The 23,517-nt window shown below is 39.2% G+C and overlaps 1 protein-coding gene across 1 annotated transcript in view; it reads right to left on the bottom strand.

Annotated features, from left to right (window-relative positions):
* Positions 1-23,517, bottom strand: part of LOC310637728 (piezo-type mechanosensitive ion channel component 2-like) — a gene marked incomplete at both ends in the record, with an annotated part of 76,071 nt that overhangs the window by 30,559 nt on the left and 21,995 nt on the right. Inside the window, 14 exons of the mRNA XM_083358229.1 lie at positions 794-883; positions 1,637-1,799; positions 4,113-4,209; positions 5,615-5,858; positions 6,402-6,567; positions 10,926-11,027; positions 11,213-11,417; positions 12,644-12,844; positions 13,327-13,470; positions 13,901-14,077; positions 14,576-14,739; positions 15,329-15,399; positions 21,043-21,219; positions 22,296-22,444. Coding sequence (XP_083214355.1) covers positions 794-883; positions 1,637-1,799; positions 4,113-4,209; positions 5,615-5,858; positions 6,402-6,567; positions 10,926-11,027; positions 11,213-11,417; positions 12,644-12,844; positions 13,327-13,470; positions 13,901-14,077; positions 14,576-14,739; positions 15,329-15,399; positions 21,043-21,219; positions 22,296-22,444 — 2,150 coding nt within the window. The remainder of the gene's footprint in view (positions 1-793; positions 884-1,636; positions 1,800-4,112; positions 4,210-5,614; positions 5,859-6,401; positions 6,568-10,925; positions 11,028-11,212; positions 11,418-12,643; positions 12,845-13,326; positions 13,471-13,900; positions 14,078-14,575; positions 14,740-15,328; positions 15,400-21,042; positions 21,220-22,295; positions 22,445-23,517) is intronic.

Raw genomic sequence — 23,517 nt, 5'->3', positions numbered from 1 at the left:
AGCATATATTCTTCCTATGAAGCCTAAATATAATAATAATAATAAAGTTGGAAGGTACCTTGGAGGTCATCTATTCCAACCCCCTGCTCAGGCAAGAAACCTTATACCATTTCAGACAAATGGCTGTCCAGTCTCTTCTTAAAAACCTCCAGTGTTGGAGCATTCACCACCTCTGGAGGCAGGCTGTTCCACTGGTTAAGTACAAGATGTCTGAAATTTGAGTTTATTTCTTTTCCAATAATATGTACCACACTTCCATATTTGTGAACTTAAGGATCATCAAGGACCATAATTTCCATTTAGCATCTTTACATATATGAAGATCCTTTCACTGAGAAGAGTGGGGGGAGCATTTTAACTCACATTTAACTCACATTTTTGTAGTTATGGTATACATTTAGGCATGCAGACTTCTTTGGATCACCGAAGACAACAATAAATATTTTTATTTGTAAATTGTCCCAAATTTCACAGACTATTTCTCATGAATATATTGTATGTGATAACTACAGTATATGCTACAGCTGAAGAAACAGTTGCCACAAAAACAAATTTTAGAAAAGACAAAATATCTATGCAATACTTCTGGTCACAACAAATAATCTGATTGAAAGCTATCCAGCCTACATGGGTGACATTAATCATATTGACATACTAAACTGAAATATTCTGCCTTTAAGCTGAAGATCCATCATTAGTGCTTTTCCGAATTGAGCATCTCAGAAGAAAATAGATTCCTCACATTTCCTAGGTATGTTTTTTGACGCTGCTGCAACTGAATATAGAAACTTACTGCTTTTTCATGATTTCCATTGATTTTCTATTTTCTTCCATCCGAGAAATCACCTTTTTTTTCAGTTTCAACTCAAACATCTCAGCTGCCCTGTTTTGAAAAACAAATTGGAACAATCTTTCCAAAATTGTGCCTTGGTAGATCAAGGATCTAATTTATCCAGTATTCCTTTTTTTCTACATTAGAATGGTAGCCAGCAAGCTGCCTTTGTAGGAAACCCATGAAGCTCACAGACTGCTGTATTGATAATATTCAGTTGTGTACTGCCTTCAAACAGATGTGTATGTAAAGCAGCCATTTAATTAATATCACTAACACCAGAGGAATCTACAACAAAATTTTAGAGCATGGAATGCACCTATACTTTTCTATTGTCTATACCAGGGGTAGACAACCTTGGCTCTTTTATGACTCGTGGACTTCAACTCCCAGAATTCCTGAGCCAACATAGCTGACTCAGGAATTCTGGGAGTTGAAGTCCACGAGTCATAAAAGAGCCAAGGTTGCCTACCCCTGCTCTATAGGATTGTATAGGCAATCCATATTAAATGGATTATGTTGGTCTGAAAAATCACCACAATCCTTGCTCAAGCCTGTGGTGGTTTTAAATGTGTCATGTGATCAGAACTCACATAGTCACCAGTTTCTCTAGTAAATTCAAGAAAGACTTAAACTGGGTAATGGAAAATAACACTAAGGCAATGTTAAATAACCCACTTTGATCCATATCAATTGTCTGCTTAGTTACATCAGTTAATTATCCATCTTTAGCCTTGTTTCCATCTCAACTTACAATAACCAAGTGTAATATCATTGTAAACTTCAAATATTGGTGATAAATACCTGGAGGCTAACAAATCTGTAGCCTTGAGATCGGTCACAATATAGAGATAATAGTAGCTCATAAAAACTCTCCTCTGAATCAGCAAGAAGGTGAAACATACTGCATCCCACAGGATACCTGCTTCATCCTTAGGCAATTCACATATCTCATTATTAGGTGGATCTGTGCAGAAACAATATTCACAAACTTGTTTTTCTAGGTGGTAAGTTGGAAATGTAGATCATCCCTCTGTTTCCCTACAGAAAGAATCATGTTGCTGTTGTTGCTGTTTTTGCTATTACCAATATTAACAGATTTATACAATTTGCATTTTGTACAATGTAATGTGAATATTATGGAGACCATGAATGAAACTTTATTTTGCAGAGATAGCAAGGATAACTTTAGCTATCCGAAAGAAAACAAGTCACAAAACATGTTTTCTCTTTTATTTATTTTTGTCCGCAAAATAAAATTAATAAATACATTATGGCTTCTCTAGTCTAGTACATTCTATGGGTAAAATTCCACAAAGCCTAAAATCTGTCCTATTGTTAAGTATATCTAACCTTCAACAGAGAAGATATTTTTGCATAGAAATGATCCAACCTATTATCTTCCATACATTTGGTTAAAGATGTCCTTTCAGTTAAGCTATATTACTGGTGAATATAAAGATGCTATTTTCTTGGTGATGATAAAGAAATGATTTACCATTGCTTTCTTTCAGGATATGTTTTTCAATTCCCAATCTAATCTAATGGCTCCCGACTTTCGCTCTTTTCGCCGCAACCTGAAGACTTGGCTATTTGAACTTGCCAGCCTGGACTGAGGGACTGGGATTTTAGATCTTAAATTTTAAATTTTAGAATGTGTTTATTGTTTAGGGCTATTTGATTTAATTTCATTTTAATTTTTGTATATTATGTGTTGTTTATAGTGTTTTAATTGCCCTGTACACTGCCCCGAGTCCCTTGGGAGAGGGGCGGTATATAAATCCAAATAAATAAATAAATAATCTAAAGTCTTGGGAGTTCTTGGTAGTCTCTTGCTCATTCTTGGCTGAATGTTCCCAACATTCATTAGCTTTTTGTGATTAGCTATGGAACCTTTTTAAGATCTGAGTTCAAGAATTTGCTTTTCTGCTTAGGCAACATGAATCTCCTGAATCTATACAACATATTTATAAAAAATCAGTTGAATCTTGCATAGCAGATCTATATTACAATTTTTGAAGGCTCACATAATTTAATCTATCAATGGAGAAGCTTCCAGCCACCTATATCAATCTGCAATACATGAAGGAGCACAACAGATGAATGATTACAGGCAACTATTTTAAGAATAATTATCTGTCTTACTCTGGATAAGAGTTCTTGTCTAACTGCCCTCACATTACGTACTGTGACTGGCCACTGCTTTTTAAGATTTTTTCCAAGAACTCAGGAACAATTGAGTCTAAGATCTTTTGCATGGAAATCAAACATTCTACTATTAAGCTTCTTCCCCAGATGCAACATTTTATATTTTTTTCAGTTACTTGTGGTAGTTATCTATATATACATGGATGCCTGTGGCGACACACACACACACACAAGTGGGAAGGGAAAGAAATTTTTTTAAAAAAACCTTTGTGCCAGTTTCAGACCTGCAACCTTATATTTACATGGCAAGAGTCATAATCCTTATACTATTAGGTGTTCATGCTAAGGGAACCCAAAAGTGCTTTTTCAAAAGGTTACTGGACTTTCTTTGTTTTTCCTTGAAGATGTTTGCTTCTCATCCAAGAAGCTTCTTTAGTTCTGACTGACTGATAGAGAATGGGAGGATTTATATTCCTTGCAGTCATCTGGTCATTAGCACTCTCTCTGAGAGTTGTTTAGGCCATTTGGAGTTTTATCTGTGCCGACAGATGGGTGTGGAACTTTCTTGGAACTACTGAAAGGACTGTGTTGCAAACAGATGAGAGGTAATGTTGTATTCCTTCCTCTCTGTTGAGAGGGGGCTGTTCAGTTTTAATGCAGATGGCCTCTTTAACCTCTCTTTCAAACCGGTGTTCCTCTCTGTCCAGAATGTGGACTTTGCTGTCTTCAAAAGAGTGGCCTTTGTCTTTCAAATGCAGATGGACTGCTGAATTCTGACCTGATGGGTTTTTTCTCCTATGTTGTGCCATGTGTTTTTGAAGAGGTTGTTTTGTTTTTCCAATGTCCTGCAGGATAAATATCCTTACATTGAAGGGCCATAATCTACCATTCAGGTTCAGTGCAGGTTAGTAGTTAATTTTGACTTTCTAGTCCCAAGTTGAGGGAAACGCCCCAAAGTCACTCTTTTGTCTTCTGTGCTCAAGGGAGAACTAGAACCTGAATCTCTCCACTCCTAGTCCTGCGACATAACACAACAAACCCAGGAAATAAAGTGAAGTGTATTTATAATTCTCTTTAAGGAACGTTTGGGATGCCTTATGCCTATCTTTCTATGGAATTGCTTCTCACTTACCTACTTCATATCCTGGTATCGTGCAATACATAGCGAAGGTCTGAATTAGCCAACAATAATTTATTTGTAATTTATTAAGGTATGCACATGCTCCAACCTGTAGAAAAAAAGAAGGGGGAAAACAGAACAATTTAGCAGGGATTAGAGCTCCAGATCTTTCCCCTGCCTCGTGGGGAAGGGGGGAAGATAATATAAATAGAGGGTAGTAAAATTGGAGCTCTTAATGATCAAGAATCTGGTGATCAAATGGGCAAGTATGGGCAAATAAAAATAAAATTTTAAAAAGAAATATTTTGTTTTGTGTTTGAGCTTTTAATTTCCCAAGTGACTAAATGGCACAGTAGTGGCCTCAGGAATGGGAAGTCCAAATTGGAGTTTTGAATTGGAAAAATTCAAAAATTCAAATTCAAATTCAAATTACCACCTACTGTAAATTATTATAACAATGCTCTTTTTTGACTATGCAAACACAGCAACCTCCTTTAAGGTTTTTTCTAGAGTGCAACTTGGATTTAGAGTCCGTGGGCAATCAAGGGAGGATTAAAAAGCTCTACTCTCTTTGTAAGTAAGTCATAACATATTTGTGTATAAGAAAAGAGCAGAGTTTGCATCATGACAGAAATATCTCATTTTGATAAGAACAATGGATCCTCAGGCACATCTGCTTATATTAGTAACTCCTGTCAGCTCAGCCATTGGCTATGTTTGCTGGATGACAGGAAGGCTAGATTCGTTTATCATCACCTATCATGTATTTCTCTTTTAGATATTGACACAACATGTTGGAAGTTGTATAATCTCAACCTATGCAACCAGTTCTACTGCATCCCTTTAAGAATTATGAGCAGTGTCTGACATGTCTTATTTCACAATGATAATTTCAATGTACTGCACTTAAATTCCCTCTGCATCAACAGTGGTTCCAAACTATACTTCTTAAGGCTATGCCAAAATATTGAAATTTCTCACACTAGCCCTAAAAGAGGCTTAGACTTCTCCTTTTCTACCTTATACTTCGAATGTTTGAGAATTTCCTTAAAATTTCTCTTCTTGGTATTTTGAAGCCTAGTTAATTGTGGAATTGCTATCTCTGTTGTTTTCTGCTGCATAGCTTTCCACCATTCTCGAGCTTCCTTAGCCATCCTAACTTCTCAATTTCAAAGATGCCCAATGGGAGAAATTTCTTAAGAAAATTTCCTTGGGATCAAATAAAATTCCCTTAAGTTTTAAATATAAGAAGCTATGAAAAATCAATTTATATGCCAAAAAACAAGACCTCCATACCTACTTTATATATAAAAAGAGCAAGAACATGAGAAATTCACCAGCACTCTTTTTTCTTTTCAAAGACCATTTCAAAACAAAGAAACCAATCTTCTTTCATCCAGTTAAAGAATTGTCAGAAATAAAATTAGAATAATTTTTTCTGAGGCAGTTTACAATAAATAGATATTTTTGCCCTTCCTCAACAAGTTGATCACAAACATTAACCCACTACATACAGCAAGAAGATTCTTTACTGTTATAACCAAAGTAGTGTAGACAATCAAGTAGTCCCATGGTCTAAGAATGTCTCTGATGGGCTTCAGCTGAAGGCTTTGTCCAAAGTGCATAAAGTAGAAGCAGGCAACCAAGTAGCCCACACAGAAGATGCTGATCCTGGCTGTCCCGGTCACAAAAATTAGACAAAGGACAATCCAGAAGAGGTACTTGAATATAAGCACTTTCATCAGATCCAAATAAGATCTATTCAGAAGAAAAAAATGACAATAGAATGAATAGAAACTAGATTGTGTAGTAATGAGGGAAACAAAGACAGAATTGACTACAAGTTCTATAGAGTGTGCTGGTTTAATTCACCCACTATATAAAGCCACTTTGTTTATAACTATAGTTTGTTGGGTAGAGTCAGGTTTAAGTTAAGGTCAAATAGACATTGACCTAAGGTCCCAAAAATTAGGAGGCACTAATGCTGCCACTTCTTCCAAATTATTCTAAAAATGAAAATCTATGCATTAGCAGGAGGTGGCACCATCAGTTAATGTGTGGTGCCATATACCTTGAGGTGGCACTGCTGTTGGGGGAGGAAGAGAATTTGGTAATCACAGCTGCTATCGGTACCTGAAAAAATTCAACATTATATTAAGAAGCACTCCAAAATTCAAATAGTTGTACTAGCTAGGAATTATGAGGGCTTTAATCCTACTTATCTAGAGGATAGTATATTTGGAAGTTGTTGTGCTTTCTGGAGAAAACCCAAACATGAACATGTTTTCCTTTATTTCTTACCTGCAATGGATAAAATTTGGTACTCGACTGAATTCACTGAGACCTGCTGGGCCCAAATCTTGATTAATCTCTGAGTTATCTCCAGCTTGCAGCCTGACTAGAGGCTGATCCTCATCTTCAAAAACTTGCCATTGCAAGGAAGCAAAAAGCAGAAGAAGGAAATCATCTGCCATAAGGAAGGAAATATTTTTTTAATCTAGAAAATGCTTTCACTCTACCTTCTTATTAGAACATGTTTCTCCAAGAAGGCACCTTCTAGTATCTGTGTGTATAAACAGTCATATAAAATGTCATCTTGCTATCAAGTACAGAAAGGTCCATGCTCCATAACACTGAAAAACAATGCAGCAAAACTGCAATAATGAATCTTAGAGGTAGCTATGCTGTTTTCATTGCTACCAGCTGTTTGAGTTGTTCAAGTCAGCCAGAAGAAGCAAAACTAACTTTACAAAGGTTCACTAGCACAAGATCAATTGCTTCCTGGAACAGCTCCCAAACCTGAGAAGATATAAAAATGCCAGGTCCGTAGCTAACAAGGCACACCTTGTTCGTGACCTAGTGGAGAGCGAGCACGCGGACCTGGCTTGCATCACGGAAACCTGGCTGGGCCAAGAGGGTGGTGTCCCTCTGGTTGACCTCTGCCCGCCAGGTTTCCAGGTGCTGCACCGGCCTCGGGCCCATGGGAGGGGCGGGGGAGTGGCAGTTATCATCAGGGAATCCCTTAGCGAGAGATCACCGTCCCTCAGATGGTCGGGTGTGAGTCTCTCCTACTGAGATACGGCCCGGGGGCGCAGTTGGGCCTGCTGCTGGCATACCTACCACCTAATCATGCAGCGGCAGCCCTGCCCGAGCTACTCGATGTCCTCTCAGGGTTGGTGGTTGAATTCCCAAGACTCATGGTCTTGGGCGACTTTAACCTACCGTCCCTGGGAGGATCGTCCGATCTGGCTCGGGAGTTCATGGCTTCCATGGCGGCCATGGACCTGTCACAAATAATTTCTGGACCGACTCATGAGAGAGGCCACACCCCAGACTTGGTGTTCTTGTCTGGACGGTGGCGCGATGATATCGGTGGGGGTGCCACGACTATTATGCCCCTGTCATGGACCGATCATCACCTCGTGCGGCTAGACTTTCCCTTTGCCACCCCCCGCCGTGGGTGCGCGGTGCCAACCAGATGGTACCGCCCTAGGCGCCTAATGGACCCTGATAGGTTCCAGGCAGCGCTTGGGGACGCACGTGCACTCCCTGCTCACAGCTCGGCGGATGCCTTAGTGGAAGCCTGGGAGAAGGCAGCCACGGAGGCTCTGGACCGAGTTGTACCCTTGCGGCCTCTGACCCGGCGCAGATCCCAGCGAGCCCCATGGTTCACCGCGGAGCTCCGGGAAATGAAGCGTCGGAGACGGGGCCTAGAGAGCCGTTGGAGATCCAGTCGATCCGAATCCGACCGATTGCGATTAAGAATCCTCACCAGGTCTTATCTCGCTGCGATAAGGGTGGCAAAATCCAACTACTTTTCCACCCTCATCGCGTCCGCAGATAATCGCCCGGCTGCCTTGTTCAGGGTGACTCGCTCCCTATTGAACCAAGAGGTGAGGGAGGAACCCTTGCAGGGTCGAGCCGAGGAATTCGGTCAATATCTGCTGGATAAAATTGCTCGGATCCGAAACGGCCTGGACTCCAACTGGGCTGAGTTGGAAGAACAAGGCATGGACAGTCTTGTCGACGTCATCTGGGAGGAATTTGATCCTGTGACTCCTAAGGAAGTGGACAGGATTATGAGGAGGTTGAGCTCCTCCACATGCTTACTGGACCCGTGCCCTTCCTGGCTGGCATATGCAGCTCGAGAGGGGACACGAGGCTGGTTCCTGGCGGTCATCTCCGCTTCTCTGAGTGAGGGTCACTTCCCCACCGCCTTGAAGGAGGCGGTGGTGAGGCCTCTCCTCAAGAAGCCCACCTTGGACCCATCCTCATTGAATAACTTTCGTCCAGTCTCCAATCTTCGCTTCCTTGCGAAGGTTGTTGAGAGCGTGGTGGCGCACCAACTCCCTCAGATCCTGGATGAAGCGGTTTATCTAGACCCGTACCAATCGGGCTTCAGGCCGGGCTACAGCATGGAGACGGCATTGGTCGCTCTGATAAATGATCTCTGGAGAGCCCAGGACAGGGGCCATTCCTCTGTCCTAGTCTTATTAGACCTCTCGGCGGCTTTCGATACCATCGACCATGGTATCTTGCTGCGACGCCTCAGGGGACGGAGTGGGAGGCACGGTTCTGCGTTGGTTCTCCTCCTTTCTCCAGGGTCGCTCGCAGTCGGTGTTGGCAGGGGGACAGAGGTCGACCCCGAGGCCTCTCGCTTGCGGAGTCCCTCAGGGGTCGGTCCTCTCGCCTCTCCTGTTCAACATCTACATGAAACCGCTGGGCGAGATCATTCGCAGCTTTGGAGTAGGGTACCATCAGTATGCTGATGACACCCAGCTTTTCATCTCAACTCCAAACAACATCAGTGATGCCCTCGACGTGATGTCTCGCTGCCTGAAAGCGGTCCGGGAATGGATGGGGAGGAACAGGCTTCAACTGAACCCGGACAAGACTGAATGGCTGTACGTACCGGCAAGCCAGGATACTCAGAACATCCCATCCCTTAACATCGGGGACAAGTTACTACCCCCTGTTGATAGGGCCCGCAACCTGGGTGTCCTCCTTGACTCGCAGCTCTCCCTGGAAGATCACATAGGAGCTGTGACCAAGGGGGCCTTCTCCCGGGTTCGACTAGTTCGCCAATTACGGCCTTATCTGGACCTGGATGCCTTACGTACAGTCACCCATGCTCTTGTGACCTCTCACCTAGACTACTGTAACGCTCTCTACTTGGGGCTGCCCTTGAGATCCACTCGGAAGCTTCAACTGGTGCAAAGTGCAGCGGCACGGACACTCTTGGGAGCCTCCCGATACTCCCATATCACACCTCTCCTCCGTGCACTGCACTGGCTTCCAGTTGCCTTCCGTGTGAAGTTCAAGGTGCTAACAATGACTTACAAAGCCCTACATGGCATGGGTCCGGACTACCTACGGGAGCACCTTCTGCCAATGTCAGCACCCCACCGTCCTGTGCGCTCCCACAGAGAGGGCCTCCTCAGGGTGCCACCGCTCAAGGAATGTCGGCTGGTGGCCCCCAGGGGGAGGGCATTCTCAGTGGGTGCGCCAGCCCTCTGGAACAGCTTACCAACCGAAATCCGGATGGCCCCCGACCTCCGCACCTTCCGGCGCGAATTAAAAACTTATCTGTTCCAGCAGTCCGGCCTGGCCTGATAGCTCTAATCTGGGGTCCCAGTTTGTATTTTACTATTGTTTGTTTTCACTATTGTTCATTCTGTATGCCTACCTTATTCTGTACACCGCCCCGAGTCCCTCGGGAGAAGGGCGGTTTATAAAAACAAACAAATAAATAAATAAATAAATAAATAAACTGATGCACTACAATTTAGATAAGTGTTCTGCATGGAATTCAATATACAGTGATATTATAGGTAACTCAATGTCAAATATGTTTCCTATTTGTGCCAGAATACTGCACCCATATTGGAAATTTTTATTTATTTATTAAGGTACAATTTGTTTAAACTGCATTCTGATCAGGGGGAACTTACATTAAAGAGTAGGGTGGGCAACCTTTTGGAGACAGACAATTTTTTTAAAAAATGAGAAGAATTTAGCAAAGAAATGTAATTAGGGAATAGGATCTCCAGAGGGGGCACATTCAGTTGGGAAGTGAGGAAATTCCTTTAGCAGGGTGTTTGCTAAGTCTTTACAAAAATTACTATTTTTATTGCAAAATTGAATGGGATACATATATTTGCCTTCATTTGTGACTATTTTTATTTTATTTTTATTAGTAAGAAATTGCACTGCCATTTCTCTGTAGATTGCACTCAAAGGTAACAAGATAGAAGTAAGATGAAGAAGGCTTTGCAACAGGAATTTGCAAGAGCTACAGTAAATGAAGAACAGGTCCACAGCCATACAGTATATACAACCTAAATTAAAAAGAGAAAAGCCATTGCTTGCTGGAAAAGAGAAGGAATTTCATGCAGACTGGACAAGAAAAATCCCATGTCTGAAATTTTAAAGAACTCTGGGCAGTTCATATAAATCAGGAATAGACATTTAGTGCTCAACAAATTATTTGGACTGAGATACCCATATCCCTTGGATACTGAATATAGTAATCCTTCCAATAAGAACACCTTATTATCTATTCTACATATAAATAATATTGAGCTAGATAAACATTGCCTATTTTGTCCACATTTTCCTCTACTGCAATTTGTACACAGAATTTAGCTGTAATTTATTTATTAGTTTTCTATTGCCATTCATCTCATTAAGCAATTCTGGGAGGACCTTAAGCATGTCATGTTATTATCACTGTTACCTGCAAGACACGGTCCAGAACTATATTGGTCTAAGAATAAAATACATATCCTCATGAAGCATATGCTACCCTTTCCAATTTATACTTACACAGGAGAAAATTAGTATTCGGTCCCTCAGCAAAATCAGGCAGATAAAGCCACTTAATCAGATTTGAAGGGAGCAACCAGTGGGAATTTCTCCATGGATAATCTGCCAGCAAAGAGATCATCTGCATTACACAAAACTTCTTCAACTAATTTACAAGTTTCCTGTCCAGACAAGTTTGATGCAAAGGGAGCTACTGAGCACTAGTAGCAAAGCCAGCCCTCTGCTCAATTATTGCTATTACCCTCCACATGACATATCTCTGCTTCCCCACACAGTGCTGCATTCACCTTGGCACAAAGCAGGTGGGAGGCCAATACAAAGCAAATACTGAAAGGCCACAATGTTGACAAGGAAGAAACAGTATTTGGGCCAGACTTGGGCTATTGCTTTCCTCTGACGGTAGCTCAACAGGTAAATCAGCCAACTTGCATGGATAAGTGCATAGAGGTCCATGCGTTGCCCAATCACATTAATTGCCGCCACAAAGCATATCTGAAAAAAGGAGAAGAGGCAGCTGAGCTAACATCACAATGGCGCCAGGTTGAAAGGACTTAACACTGAGCTCAAGAACTCAGTCTGCAATCATATACAGGTAGTCTCAACATATAACCGTAATGAGCCTACCCCATTATGGTCATATGTTGTGATAATTGTAAAACTGGTATGACACAATGTTTCTTGTGATAATTGTTAAGCAAACACTGCAGTTGTTAAGCAAACCAATGGTTCACTATGGGCATTACTTCCTAGCAAGCTACAGGTTACAAATCATGGACAACCTGCATACAATATTGGAAACATTTGCTTCATAATTAGTGAATCCTTAACATACAAATCTCCAATGTAATTGTTACAGGCATGTCTTGGTTACACTGCCACTATTTCAAAAACTGCACTAGTTACTATTTAGTTTCTGGTATAATCAAAGCACAGCTAATCATATTTAAAGCCCTTTATAGCTCTATATTTATCCTCACTAATAGTAGTGTACCTGATTTTCTAGGTACTAAACTAAAAAGTTAATAAATCTAATACAACATGGTCTTATTAAGTCAAATTAACCTGACACTAAAGGAAAAATAAAAGAAGAGAAAATAGGAGATACAAATAAAGATTATTAAAAAAAGTAAAAACTTGTTCACCGTTCAGTATTTATAGCTATTCATTTGTGTTTTGCCTTCAATGGCAGACAAAACCATAGTACTTCAATAAATGTATATAATTATACGTAAGCAGGGAAAAGTGCAGCTTTGATATACCAATGACAGCAATTCACCTTCTGCACAATTCAATATAGATGAATCCAGTATTGCCCAGTCCAGTAACTTTAAAGTCTGCTGTGATTACAACTTCCAGAATCCCCAATCAGCATGCCCAGAGGCTACTTTTTTTGTAATCTAACATGGCTGAAGGGTTGTGGATATCACAGTCTCAAAACATTTGAAAACATTGGACAGACTAAATACTGTACAATGTCTTATCTACCTGTTTGTAGGGAAGACAGATGGATTTCTCTTTGGATTCCCAAAACTATAAAATGAGGTAGTCCATTATGTGAACCAGGTGGCAGAAAGCTTCACCTTGCCTCTGCACTTGGCTCTCTGGGGCCACATCTGATTACTTCCTACTTGAAACAAAACATCTTTTGTCTTCTAAGCTGCCTGTCTCATTTCCCAACACCAAGAAGATATGGTCCTTTCTTACCAACATTTTCTCACCTCCAGTCCAAATTTGTAAAAACTATAGTTGAGAAAGTATTTGATGCAGTTGAGTAGCCCTTCATCCAAGTTCTCCCGGGCAATATTATTAAAAAGGCTACCTGTGACAGGTGGCAATAGTTGCTTCTGAGTCCAGTAAAAATATTGGTGGCGATACACTGTTGCTTCTAAAGCCATTAGAATCAGGATGGTAAGTTGGTTCTAAGAAATACAGGATAATACATCCTTCATAAGAATGATGTTTCCCCAATCATCCTAATTACCTAAAGCATCTATGATTTTTCCTCTTCAATAGTTCACCCTACTGAGACAACTTTATACTTGTTTATGATGGCTGTTATCCATGAATCATTCTCTTTTGATGGAAGACAGAACTGTCTTTCCAATGATCCTCCTTAATGGTGGATCAATGGAAATAAAGTACTAGTGCTAAAGTATGATTTAGGTCTGCTTTTGAACATCTAACAGACCATATTTTTTGAAATAGCAAAATGTCTTGAACCAGTCTAGTTCCTAAATTTAAAGTGATATTACAAAGTTTGTCTGATAATATTATTAGACAAACATCAGTTTCCCCATTAGAAGGACTAATGTCAGACTCACTGTCTTATAAGCAAAAAGATTCATTCTGTAATATTTATTCTCTTGCTTACCATAATATTAGTGCTTAAATAAATTCCTACCTTTAGACAAAGAACAATATTGTCACTGCACTTCATCAACCCTCCAATCCAGAGTGCTGTGTCAATTGGTGCCACATACAAAGATGATTTCTCCAATAACTCATCAACATTGATAGAATGGTAAGTCATATTTAAATGCAGATCCTGAAGAGATGGACACATTCATTCTTCATTTGTTCAATTTATATGACATCCTATTAGCCAAACAGTTCTGTTTTCAAAATTAATTTCTTCCTGTTTAATTTATATGGTGGCTCATTGGCCAAATGACTCTACAGTATACAATTGTACTTCTTGTTTTCAAGAAACAAGAAGGGGACTATTTCAGGAAAATACACACTCATTTGTTTATTTTTTTCAAACCTCCCCACTTCTAGTCCATACTATAAGCCATTCCAGGTCATACCACTTTGAAATTTTGGGGCTGCAATTCCAATATCTTGAAGATACCAAATTTTAGAAGGTTAAGGAATCTGCAAAATGTTTTGTATCTGATTGAGGGAGCTGGAACACTTTCAAGGAAGTACAAAAAATGCTTGAGAAATTTGGATCCTCAGCCCATTAGAACACTGACCTGAGTGCAGTTTGTGGAATAATTCCAGGGCTTAATAAATTTCAACTGATACAACATTTTCCAGATGACCATCACACAAGACCAAAATGTACAGATTCTTGAGGCATAGGGACGAAATTTGGAATAAGGAATAGCAAATGTCCACACAATAAAGAAAACATAGTTCATCAAACACACCTACAGAAAAGTGGACACAAGCAAATAAAGTAAAAAAGCAAAGCCAACAGGAATCATCTTTGCAGACAAAACAATTTCAGTCTTCTGCTTCAGTCTTGATCAAGTAAAGCAGTTGATCTAATCCATGTTGGAAAGTTTACCCTTAAACCTAGCCATAGTAATAGCAGTTTGATTTTTCACACATCTGTAACTAGACAATATAAAGATTAAGATATTGACAAATAAACACTCTATAATCACATCTAAACTTTAGAGCCTTTGTAACTTGAAGAATCCATAACATACCTAAATAACATTCTGGATTATTAACTTATTAGTAATACAATTCTGCATCAAATATTAATAAATCAATTTCATGAAGGTCTGTAGAAAAGGAGTGTTCTTTTCTTCAATATTTATATCCAGATTTATTTTGTTCTGCTTTCTTGATTGAATTCTTGCCTTAATTCCTGGTTTTCTCTTTGGACTGTTTCCTAGATGAGATAGTTATTAACTAACCTCTTGAAGTGTGATCCAGATAATGCAAGTGGACACAATCTTAAGGATGTGGAGCTCCAGAAATCTCCATGCAAGCACTTGCATTTCCTGAACTATTGCTATGATCTTCAGAAGACAAGGTGCCAAATTATCCACCACTTCTGTCCATTTATTCCTCTTTACCTCTAAAAAGAAAAGTAATTGATTTTAACAAAATAAAGTAAGCAGAATAAAAAAGGACCTGGGATCTGCCCAAAGGCTTGCACTTTAAAAGTTTCTCAATGAAGGGATAAACAAATAAAATGGCAGAGAGAAATCTGAGAGAAACCACTGCTGTGACCAAAGAAAAAATATTAGTTTGATGAAAATACTGCTAATTCTTTTTGAAAATTGCAATTATGTGAATAGAAGTATGACTAGAAAACTGGGTTGAATTTGCATATGACTTCGTTCAACCTTGGCTTGTTGGGGAATTCTGGGAGTTGAAATCCACACACCTTCAAGTTGCCAAGTTTGAGAAACATTGGTTCAAAGTCTGATGCTGTAGTCTGTACCTACTGCCAAGAATATTGCCAGAATTCACCAGTCGGGAGGTTCATCCCACTGATGAATTTTGTTCCTCAAACCTAAAAATAGCAAACCCCTTGCCATCTGTTTTGTACTGGGATTGGGAGACAACAGATTACATTTACAAATTGAATGCCAAATTTATTCGAATAAAGCAAACCACTACTTTCTTTATTTTGAATAGAAGAGCTTACTCTTCAGCCTTACCATTTTCTGTGGTATTCTCAGACTTGTCCAGTCCATCTGGAAAAGGCTTTTGTAATGGCTCAGGAGCCAGCCTGTTTAAAATACATTAGAATAGCCAACCAGAGTAGTTATTGCATGGGTAATGAAGCAAGATAAATCTTAGGTCAGTCAGGTGATTTTTTAAGAGATACTTTTCTTTATTGTTTATTTATTTATCAAATTTATATGCTGCTCATCTTGTGATGTATTACAGGTAATGAGGGAGACAATAATCCCTGACAAGTAAATATTTTTCAGGAAGTTTTTAATAATAATAATTAATAATAATAATTAATAATAATAATAATAATAATAATAATAATAAAATTATTATTATTATTATATTATTATTATTATATTATATTATTATTATTATTATATTATTATTATATTATAATAATAATAATAATAATATAATAATAATAATAATAATAATAATAATAATAATAATAATAATAATAAACCTTTATTGTCAAAGTACAACATGTGTACATTGAGATTAGCTGAGCCTCCCCCCGTGCTCTCTCCCCCCAACACACAGTGACAACAAACCCTCCATCCCACCACACCATGTGAACCAACTACACCACACACCGGCCTCCCAAGTCAATTCTGCATAAGATTATGTCCCATTCAAAAGCCTAACAGCCCACGGATAAAAGCTGTTCTTCAGCCTGTTGGTACGGCTGGCTATATTCCTATATCTCCTACCGGATGGTAGGAGAGTAAAGAGATACCGTCCAGGGTGTGAGTCATCCCTGAGAATCTTCCTCACTCTTCCAAGGCAACGAGCCCTGGCGATGTCATCCAGTGGTGTCAGGGAACAGCCCACAACAGCCCACAATAAAACCAAAAGAAAATGAATGGTAGACTTTCATTCTATATGGCACTGCCCTTGAAAATGACCCAGAATCTTCAACTAATTCAGAATGCAGCAACACAGGCAGTGATAGGCATGCTTGTCGCTACCTATAAAGTCCTTTATGGCTAGGATACTTGAGGAACCACCTATTTTCTATTGTATCTGTCCAGCTGATCCAATCTGGTAGAGTTGGCATGCTGCAGGATCTATTGATTAAACAGTGCAATTTTTAGGACGCTGGAAGCGGGCCTTCTCTGTTGCAGCCTCAGCCCTCTGTAATAAGGTTTCCTTTTAGAGTCTAATACCCTTGACTCTACCGGTATCTCAAAAGGCCTTGGAGACATAGCTTTTCATTCAGCTCTCTGGTAAAGATGACTGACATCCTTTTCCTTGTTCTTGTTCTTGCCATTTTTGTTCTTTGTTTTGTGTTTCTTATATTTTTACCTGTTTTTAAATATTTTTTAAAAATGTTAACCTACTCAGAGTTGCTGGGAGTCATGCTGCATGTCAGTTTAAAAAATGTTATCAATAATTATTAGTATTTGAATGTTCACAACATTTTTGCCTTAATCATCAACTGTGATTTTTCCTTGGTTTCTAGCTTTAACGCTCAACACCCATGCAGTAAAACAAAACTACAGTCAGAGGCAAGGTACTTAGTTTTCTGCAAAAAATGTCCTCAGCCAGCATGACCAGAGAAAGCCCAACTGGAAATGAGCAAGTCAAGAGAACTTCCATTCCATACAAATGGAAGAAAAATAGGTTTGGATTCAATCCAAACAAGACGCAGCAGCTGTAAATTCAGAAGCCTGATGTTTCTAGAATGCTACCATCTTTTATATCAGTGGGATTGTATTCCTGCAAAACAGGAGCTCATACTCTGGTGTCCTCTAGGACAGTGTTTTTCAACCACTGTTCCGCGGCACACTAGTGTGCCGCGAGATGTTGCCTGGTGTGCCGTGGGAAAAATTGAAAAGTAATTATAAAATACTTTCTTTGTGTTTATTTGATTCCTATTCAAGAGAATTACTTTATATATAGTCAATATAGGCACAGAGTTAAATTTTTTAACATTTTCTAATGGTGGAGTGCCTCGTGATTTTTTTCATGAAACAAGTGTGCCTTTGCCCAAAAAAGGTTGAAAAACACTGCTCTAGGACTTCTGGCTCCTGCTTAAAGAGCAGATGGACTCTGTGGCCAGGATGAGTTTTCTTAGCTGGTGTATCAGTTGTAACCAACTTTGGATGCACTGAGTCACCAATGCACTTATTATTTCTCATTTCAATCATTGCAACTCATTCCCCATGGGGCTGCCCTTAAAGACCAACCAAAAACTTGGTCTAAATTGAAATGACCCATATGCTTCCTGGTCAGTCTTGATACTGTGTTATTCTGTTGCTACAGGTACTGCACTGAATTAACTATATACTTTCAAGGGCAATTCAAGGTGCTACTTTTATAGTATTGAATAGTTCAGAGTCTAGGCATCTTTTTTCTGATAAATTCTGCCCACCTGACCTGCATAGGCTTCAAAGGTTAAGCAAATTCAAACATTTAATATTCTATGCATTTCAAGCTCACCTACTTTGCAGTTTCTGGAGTGTTTCCTTAACCCTGAAAAGTTTAAAAAAACAAACAAAAAAACACGTGACAATTGGGGTTTTATTTATACAGGGACAAATATAATTTTTTTTAAAATTTGTTTTTAACTTTTGTATCTTGGTTTTTAATTACCCTGTAAACCGCCCTGAGTCCTTCGGGAAAGGGCGGTATATAAATGTAATAAAATAAATAAATAAATAAATTGCAAGTACAGAAAATTCCCAAATGTCTGGATTATAGACAAAGTCTTTCCCAAATGCTACCAGAAACATCTAATTGGAGAGGCCAGTTTAAGGACAGCAGTGACCTTTCAATGAGCCACAGCTCCTTTAGCAGGATCTTATAGTTCAAGTATTTACACATATACTTAAAAGTAAGAGTGTTTGAATTCAAGATGACTTACTCCAAGGAAGTCTATTTATGACTGCAACATTCAGCACCCTATCAATATTCAGAAATGCATCCCTTCCTGGAACAGGACATTTCCATGAGCAATAATTGCTGGTTGTGATTTTATACTTTTAGTAATATTTCATTTTATCAGGGTTTTAAAAGTACTTATGATTCAACTCTAGAAAGCAAGTAAACTTTGGCTAGCTTTCTGCTTGATCAATTGGCAGGGGTGTGCCAATCTGTCAACAAAAGTGTTTCACAATACAAAGGAGTGCATATATATAAAGCACCTCTTCAAAGCATTAAAGCAGCTGCATCTTTTTTCAGTCTTTCAGTCTTTTTCAGCCTTACACAACTGCCTCAAAGGCTGCTTCATATATATGTATGCACATCCTTGTGGGAATTTATTTTAAAAATGTGCATAGCTCTAAGACAGGGATGTCAAACTCACAACGTCACATGACATCACGATGTATCGTGACTTTTTTTCCATTGCTGGCAATGGGGTGGTCATGGTTTCAGCATGATGCATCCGATCCATGGGCCAGCAGTTGGACACCCTACTCTAACAGTTAGTAACTGTTAAGCATGCATGGCTACAGTAAAAGCCTGCCTATGGGGGGAGGGGTCAGAGACACAAATGACAGACAGTGCAAACAAGATCTACGTGGGAACATTTATTGATTGATTGATTGATTGATTGATTGATTGTAAGTTTCAAGAGATAAAGCCACAAATTCAGATCTACGTGGGAACATACATTTATTTATTTATTTATTTACCGTAAGTTTCAAGACATAAAGCCAACTCACGTATTCACCAGAAGATACACAAGAATCTCCATTTGTTTGTCACTGGGTAGAAAAAGAACATAAATCTCAGCACCTATTTAATTTCAATTACTAAAAGCCAGTATCATAGTAGCAAAGATATTTCATCCCTTAAAGAAAAAATCCTCCTGTTTCACTTTCCATATTCTATAGTCCTCCCATATTTGATAATCTGGATCAACAGACAGCAGCATCTGATAAACCTTGATTGGTCTAGGAAGCTAACTTGTGAATGGAAACTCTCAAAATGGGAGACCTTCCAAGTCTGTGAGCCAGACTGCAAATAAAAAAAAACCAGAAGTCAGTGGTAAACCATTTCATTATCATACCAAGAAAATTGCAGGCATATGTTCATATAAATCATGTGGATCAACTAGGTTTGAAGGAGACTCAACTTAACTCTTAATGGAGTTAAGAATAATTTGGCTAAAAACATTTTGCAAATTGTAGGAAATGCAGTGCAACAGGCCCAGAAGCAAGCTGGAGAAAAGCTGATGTAATAAAAACCAGTTACTTCACATAAGAGTTCTGATAAACAATTAGAAAGGAAGAATAATAAAAGTTAAGATAGTTGCATTGTAGGTGCTGCTTGTCATGGTCTTTAAGAAAGCCAGATTTGTGAGTAGAACTTTCTATGCTGGAGAGTGAATGATATGAGAAGACATGGAGGTTGGAGATAGTGAGCATGGCCCCAACATCATTCAGTTTCAAGTTTCAAGTTTCAAGTTTTATTTAATTTGTATACCGCCCTTCTCCTTGGTAGGGACACAGGGCGGTTCACAGGGCATATATAAAAAAGACAATACAAAAATTAAAAAAGATTAAACCCATGCCCAGTTAAAAACAGTAATACAAATCAAAAACAACAAATTAAAACCCATAATCAAAATTAAAACCCATAATTCAAACAATCGCACATTTAAGCAAAACCCTAAATAGGGTCAGGAGAATAAAAACCAGGTGGGGGAGTGTGTTGAAGCCAGATAAATAACTGAGGAGGAGCCAGACCAAAAAGAGGAAGGGACAGATGAGAATATTTAGTATTTTTATTTGACAGGTACTTATTTTCCCATAACAATCACCACCTATAAGTTAGGTTGGATTGAGATAAAATGAATGGCCTAAGGTATACGAATGTCCATGGGGATGGAGTAGAACCTGGGTTTCCCCATTCCAAATTTAACACAGTAACCACTACACTGGATCTCAAATTTTGGGCCAGCCCATATCAGTGTCATTTTAACATCCCACAGTCATCTCTTAAAGATCTAAGGAGATCTAGGAATTGTGTTGGCGTAGTGGTTAGAATGCAGTATTGCAGGCTAATTTAGCTCACTGCCAGGATTCTCACCGGCTCAAGGTTGACTCAATCTTAGATGGTTGGGGGCAATATGCTGATTCTATAAACTGCTTAGAGAGTGATGTAAAGCACTTTGAAGTGGTATATAACTCTTATTGCTATCGCTATCACTATTGCTATCTAATTAGCACTTGCCCTGAGGAATAACCATGGGACTATTTATTTGCAAGAAATTCTATCCCTGAGCAATTACGTTTCCACATGAAATACAGGAAATATGAAGCCAAAATCATCTACTTTCCATTTCCATAGAGTAAAAGAATAACTAGTAACAAGTAACTAGTGGTTACTAGTTCCATGACCCAATCCATTCAGAAGGGAAGATATGTATATACATACATTCATTACTAAGAACCCATATACATAAAACATGTTTATATCTAAAGAGGAGTTTATCTTTCTATCTATCTATCTATCTGGCTATCTGTCTATCTATCTATCTATCTATCTATCTATCTATCTATCTATCTATCTATCTATCTATCATCTATTTATCCTCTCTCTCTCTCTCTCTCTCTCTCTCTCTCTCTCTCTCTCTCACACACACACACACACACACACACACACACACACACACACACACCACATATCCATCCATGTATTTTCTATTGTAGAGTGTATTTTGAATACACTAGTCTGCACATATTACCTGCCAGGTGAAGAAGAGGATGGATTCACAGAAATATTAGTCAGATTTGTGATCCTCAGGAAATCTTTATGGAAATTATGCACTTGAAAGATACAAGTCAGAAGAAAGGCATACGATAATATAATATTTCTAAAATGTTCCTTTGTGCTGAACCGTTCAAGACCCAAATCTTTTAATCTGGCAAATGAAAAGACAAAAATATATGCAGATTCAGCTGATGAAAAAGAGGAAAAGAATTCTTTCCCATTACAGGTACTCAAACATAAGTAAATACATGTATGATTATTAATTTAAAAGAATGATGAACCTAGCCAGTTATTCAGAGAGAAAGGGCATTCTCTATCCTTTCCTCAGGTAAACACATTTCAGCACACTTGCACACCTCTGGCCACCTTGACTAACCATCAGGTCTTAATCTAGCTCATATTTAAATATTCTTGTTTACAGCTCTTTACTTAACAGGTAAATAGGGTGGATCTGGAAAGTTATTTCTGTAAATAATGTTCTAAATGTGTGGCTTATAGGTCCCGGCAAGGAAAAATGTTGGCAGAACTTACATGTAATAATCTGATATACCACAGCTCTCTAAAGAATATTTTCCCTAAAGAAGAAATGCCATCTCATGTGACAATGGATTGATGGGTTGAACCTAACAAACAGGCCAAGTAACTTGTCTAACTATTCACCCCTATTATGAAAAGGGATCGAGGCTGGCTCAGCCAGCTGGAAGCAGAATGTTTCCTCTTAAATTCCTTCAGATAACCTTCTCTGGGCAAAGACGGGCCTGGTTGGTCCTTCTTTTAGAAATTCTGAGGAATACTAGAGGTATTTAAATCAAACCTTATTGATTTTTTTAAAAAACAAGCCAACATTCCAAGAACAATTTTTGTATATACTGGGGTAAACAAAAAAGACGCCAAAGGCGCACAGAACGCTGTTACCTTCCCACTGTAGTGGCCCCTATTTTTCTACTTGCATTTTTACGTGCTTTCGAACTGCTAGGTTGGCAGAAGCTAGGATGAGTAACAGGCGCTCACTCTGTTACGCAGCACTCGGGATTCGACCCGCCAAACTGCCGACCTTCTGATCGACAAGCTCAGCGTCCTAACCAACTGAGCCACTGCATCCCCTCTAGTATTGGTATCTATATTTTAATACCAGCACCAAATTACTTATTTGTTATTATACAACAGAGTTTGGGAAAAAATCTCAAGATACAAAAGGAATATAGAATCTTAAATTAAAGCCCTTACCTTTCCTCTGATATTTCCAAAGTTTTTAGGAAAAATGCAGAAACCATCTCAAACTGGTAGGTATACAAAGCAATGAGGACTATCATCGAATAGGAGACACTTATCAGCCAAAATCCTTTCAAGACTCGCCGCCATCCTTCATAATGAATCTGGAACCAACAAATTCAATTTTGCAAACTTAGTATTGAATATAATCAGATAACCTACTGGAAGACTTATAGTAGATAAGAATCACAACAAATTAAACTAAGCTACAGAATTTTCAAAGGCTATTTGTCTTTATATTGATATAAAATTGTGACCCCCTTCATGGATTACTGCCTTGTCGTGGCGAAGGGGCTTGCGTAATTCAATGAAGCTATGAGCTATGCCGTGCAGGGCCACCCAAGATGGACAGGTCATAGCAGAGAGTTCTGACAAAACGTGATCCACTGGAGAAGGAAATGGCAACCCACTCCAGTATCTTTGCCATGAAAACCCTATGGACAGTACCAAAAGGCAAAACGATATGACGCTGGAAGATGAGCCCCTCAGGTCGGAAGGCGTCCAATATGCTACTGGGGAAGAGCAGAGGGCTAGTACTAGTAGCGCCAGAAAGAATGACGCGACTGGGCCAAAGCCGAAAGGACGCTCAGCTGTGTATGTGTCTGGTGGTGAAAGGAAAGTCCGATGCTGTAAAGATTTTTTCTCCATAGGAACCTGGAATGTAAGATCCATGAATCAAGGAAAACTGGACGTGGTCAAACAAGAGATGACAAGACTGAACATTGACATCTTAGGTATCAGCGAACTAAAATGGACAGGAATGGGTGAATTTAATTCAGATGACCATCAGGTATACTACTGTGGGCAAGAATCCTTCAGAAGAAATGGAGTAGCCTTCATAGTCAATAAAAGAGTAGGAAAAGCAATACTGGGATACAATCCTCAAAATGACAGAATGATCTCAGTTCGAATCCAAGGCAAACCATTCAATATCACAGTAGTCCAAGTCTATGCCCCAACCACCAGTGCTGAAGAGGATGAAATTGACCAGTTCTATGAAGCACTACAGCACCTTATAGAACTAACACCAAAAAATGATGTTCTTATCATCATGGGGGATTGGAATGCTAAAGTAGGAAGCCAAAAGATAACTGGAATAACAGGCAAGTTTGGCCTTGGAGTGCAAAATGAAGCAGGGCACAGGCTGATAGAATTCTGTCAAGAGAATACGATGGTC

Source organism: Vipera ursinii (genome assembly GCF_947247035.1).
Source record: "Vipera ursinii genome assembly, chromosome: 3".
Taxonomy (NCBI): domain Eukaryota; kingdom Metazoa; phylum Chordata; class Lepidosauria; order Squamata; family Viperidae; genus Vipera; species Vipera ursinii.
Note: the sequence above shows the minus strand (reverse complement) of the source record. Positions and strands in the feature narration are given on the sequence as shown.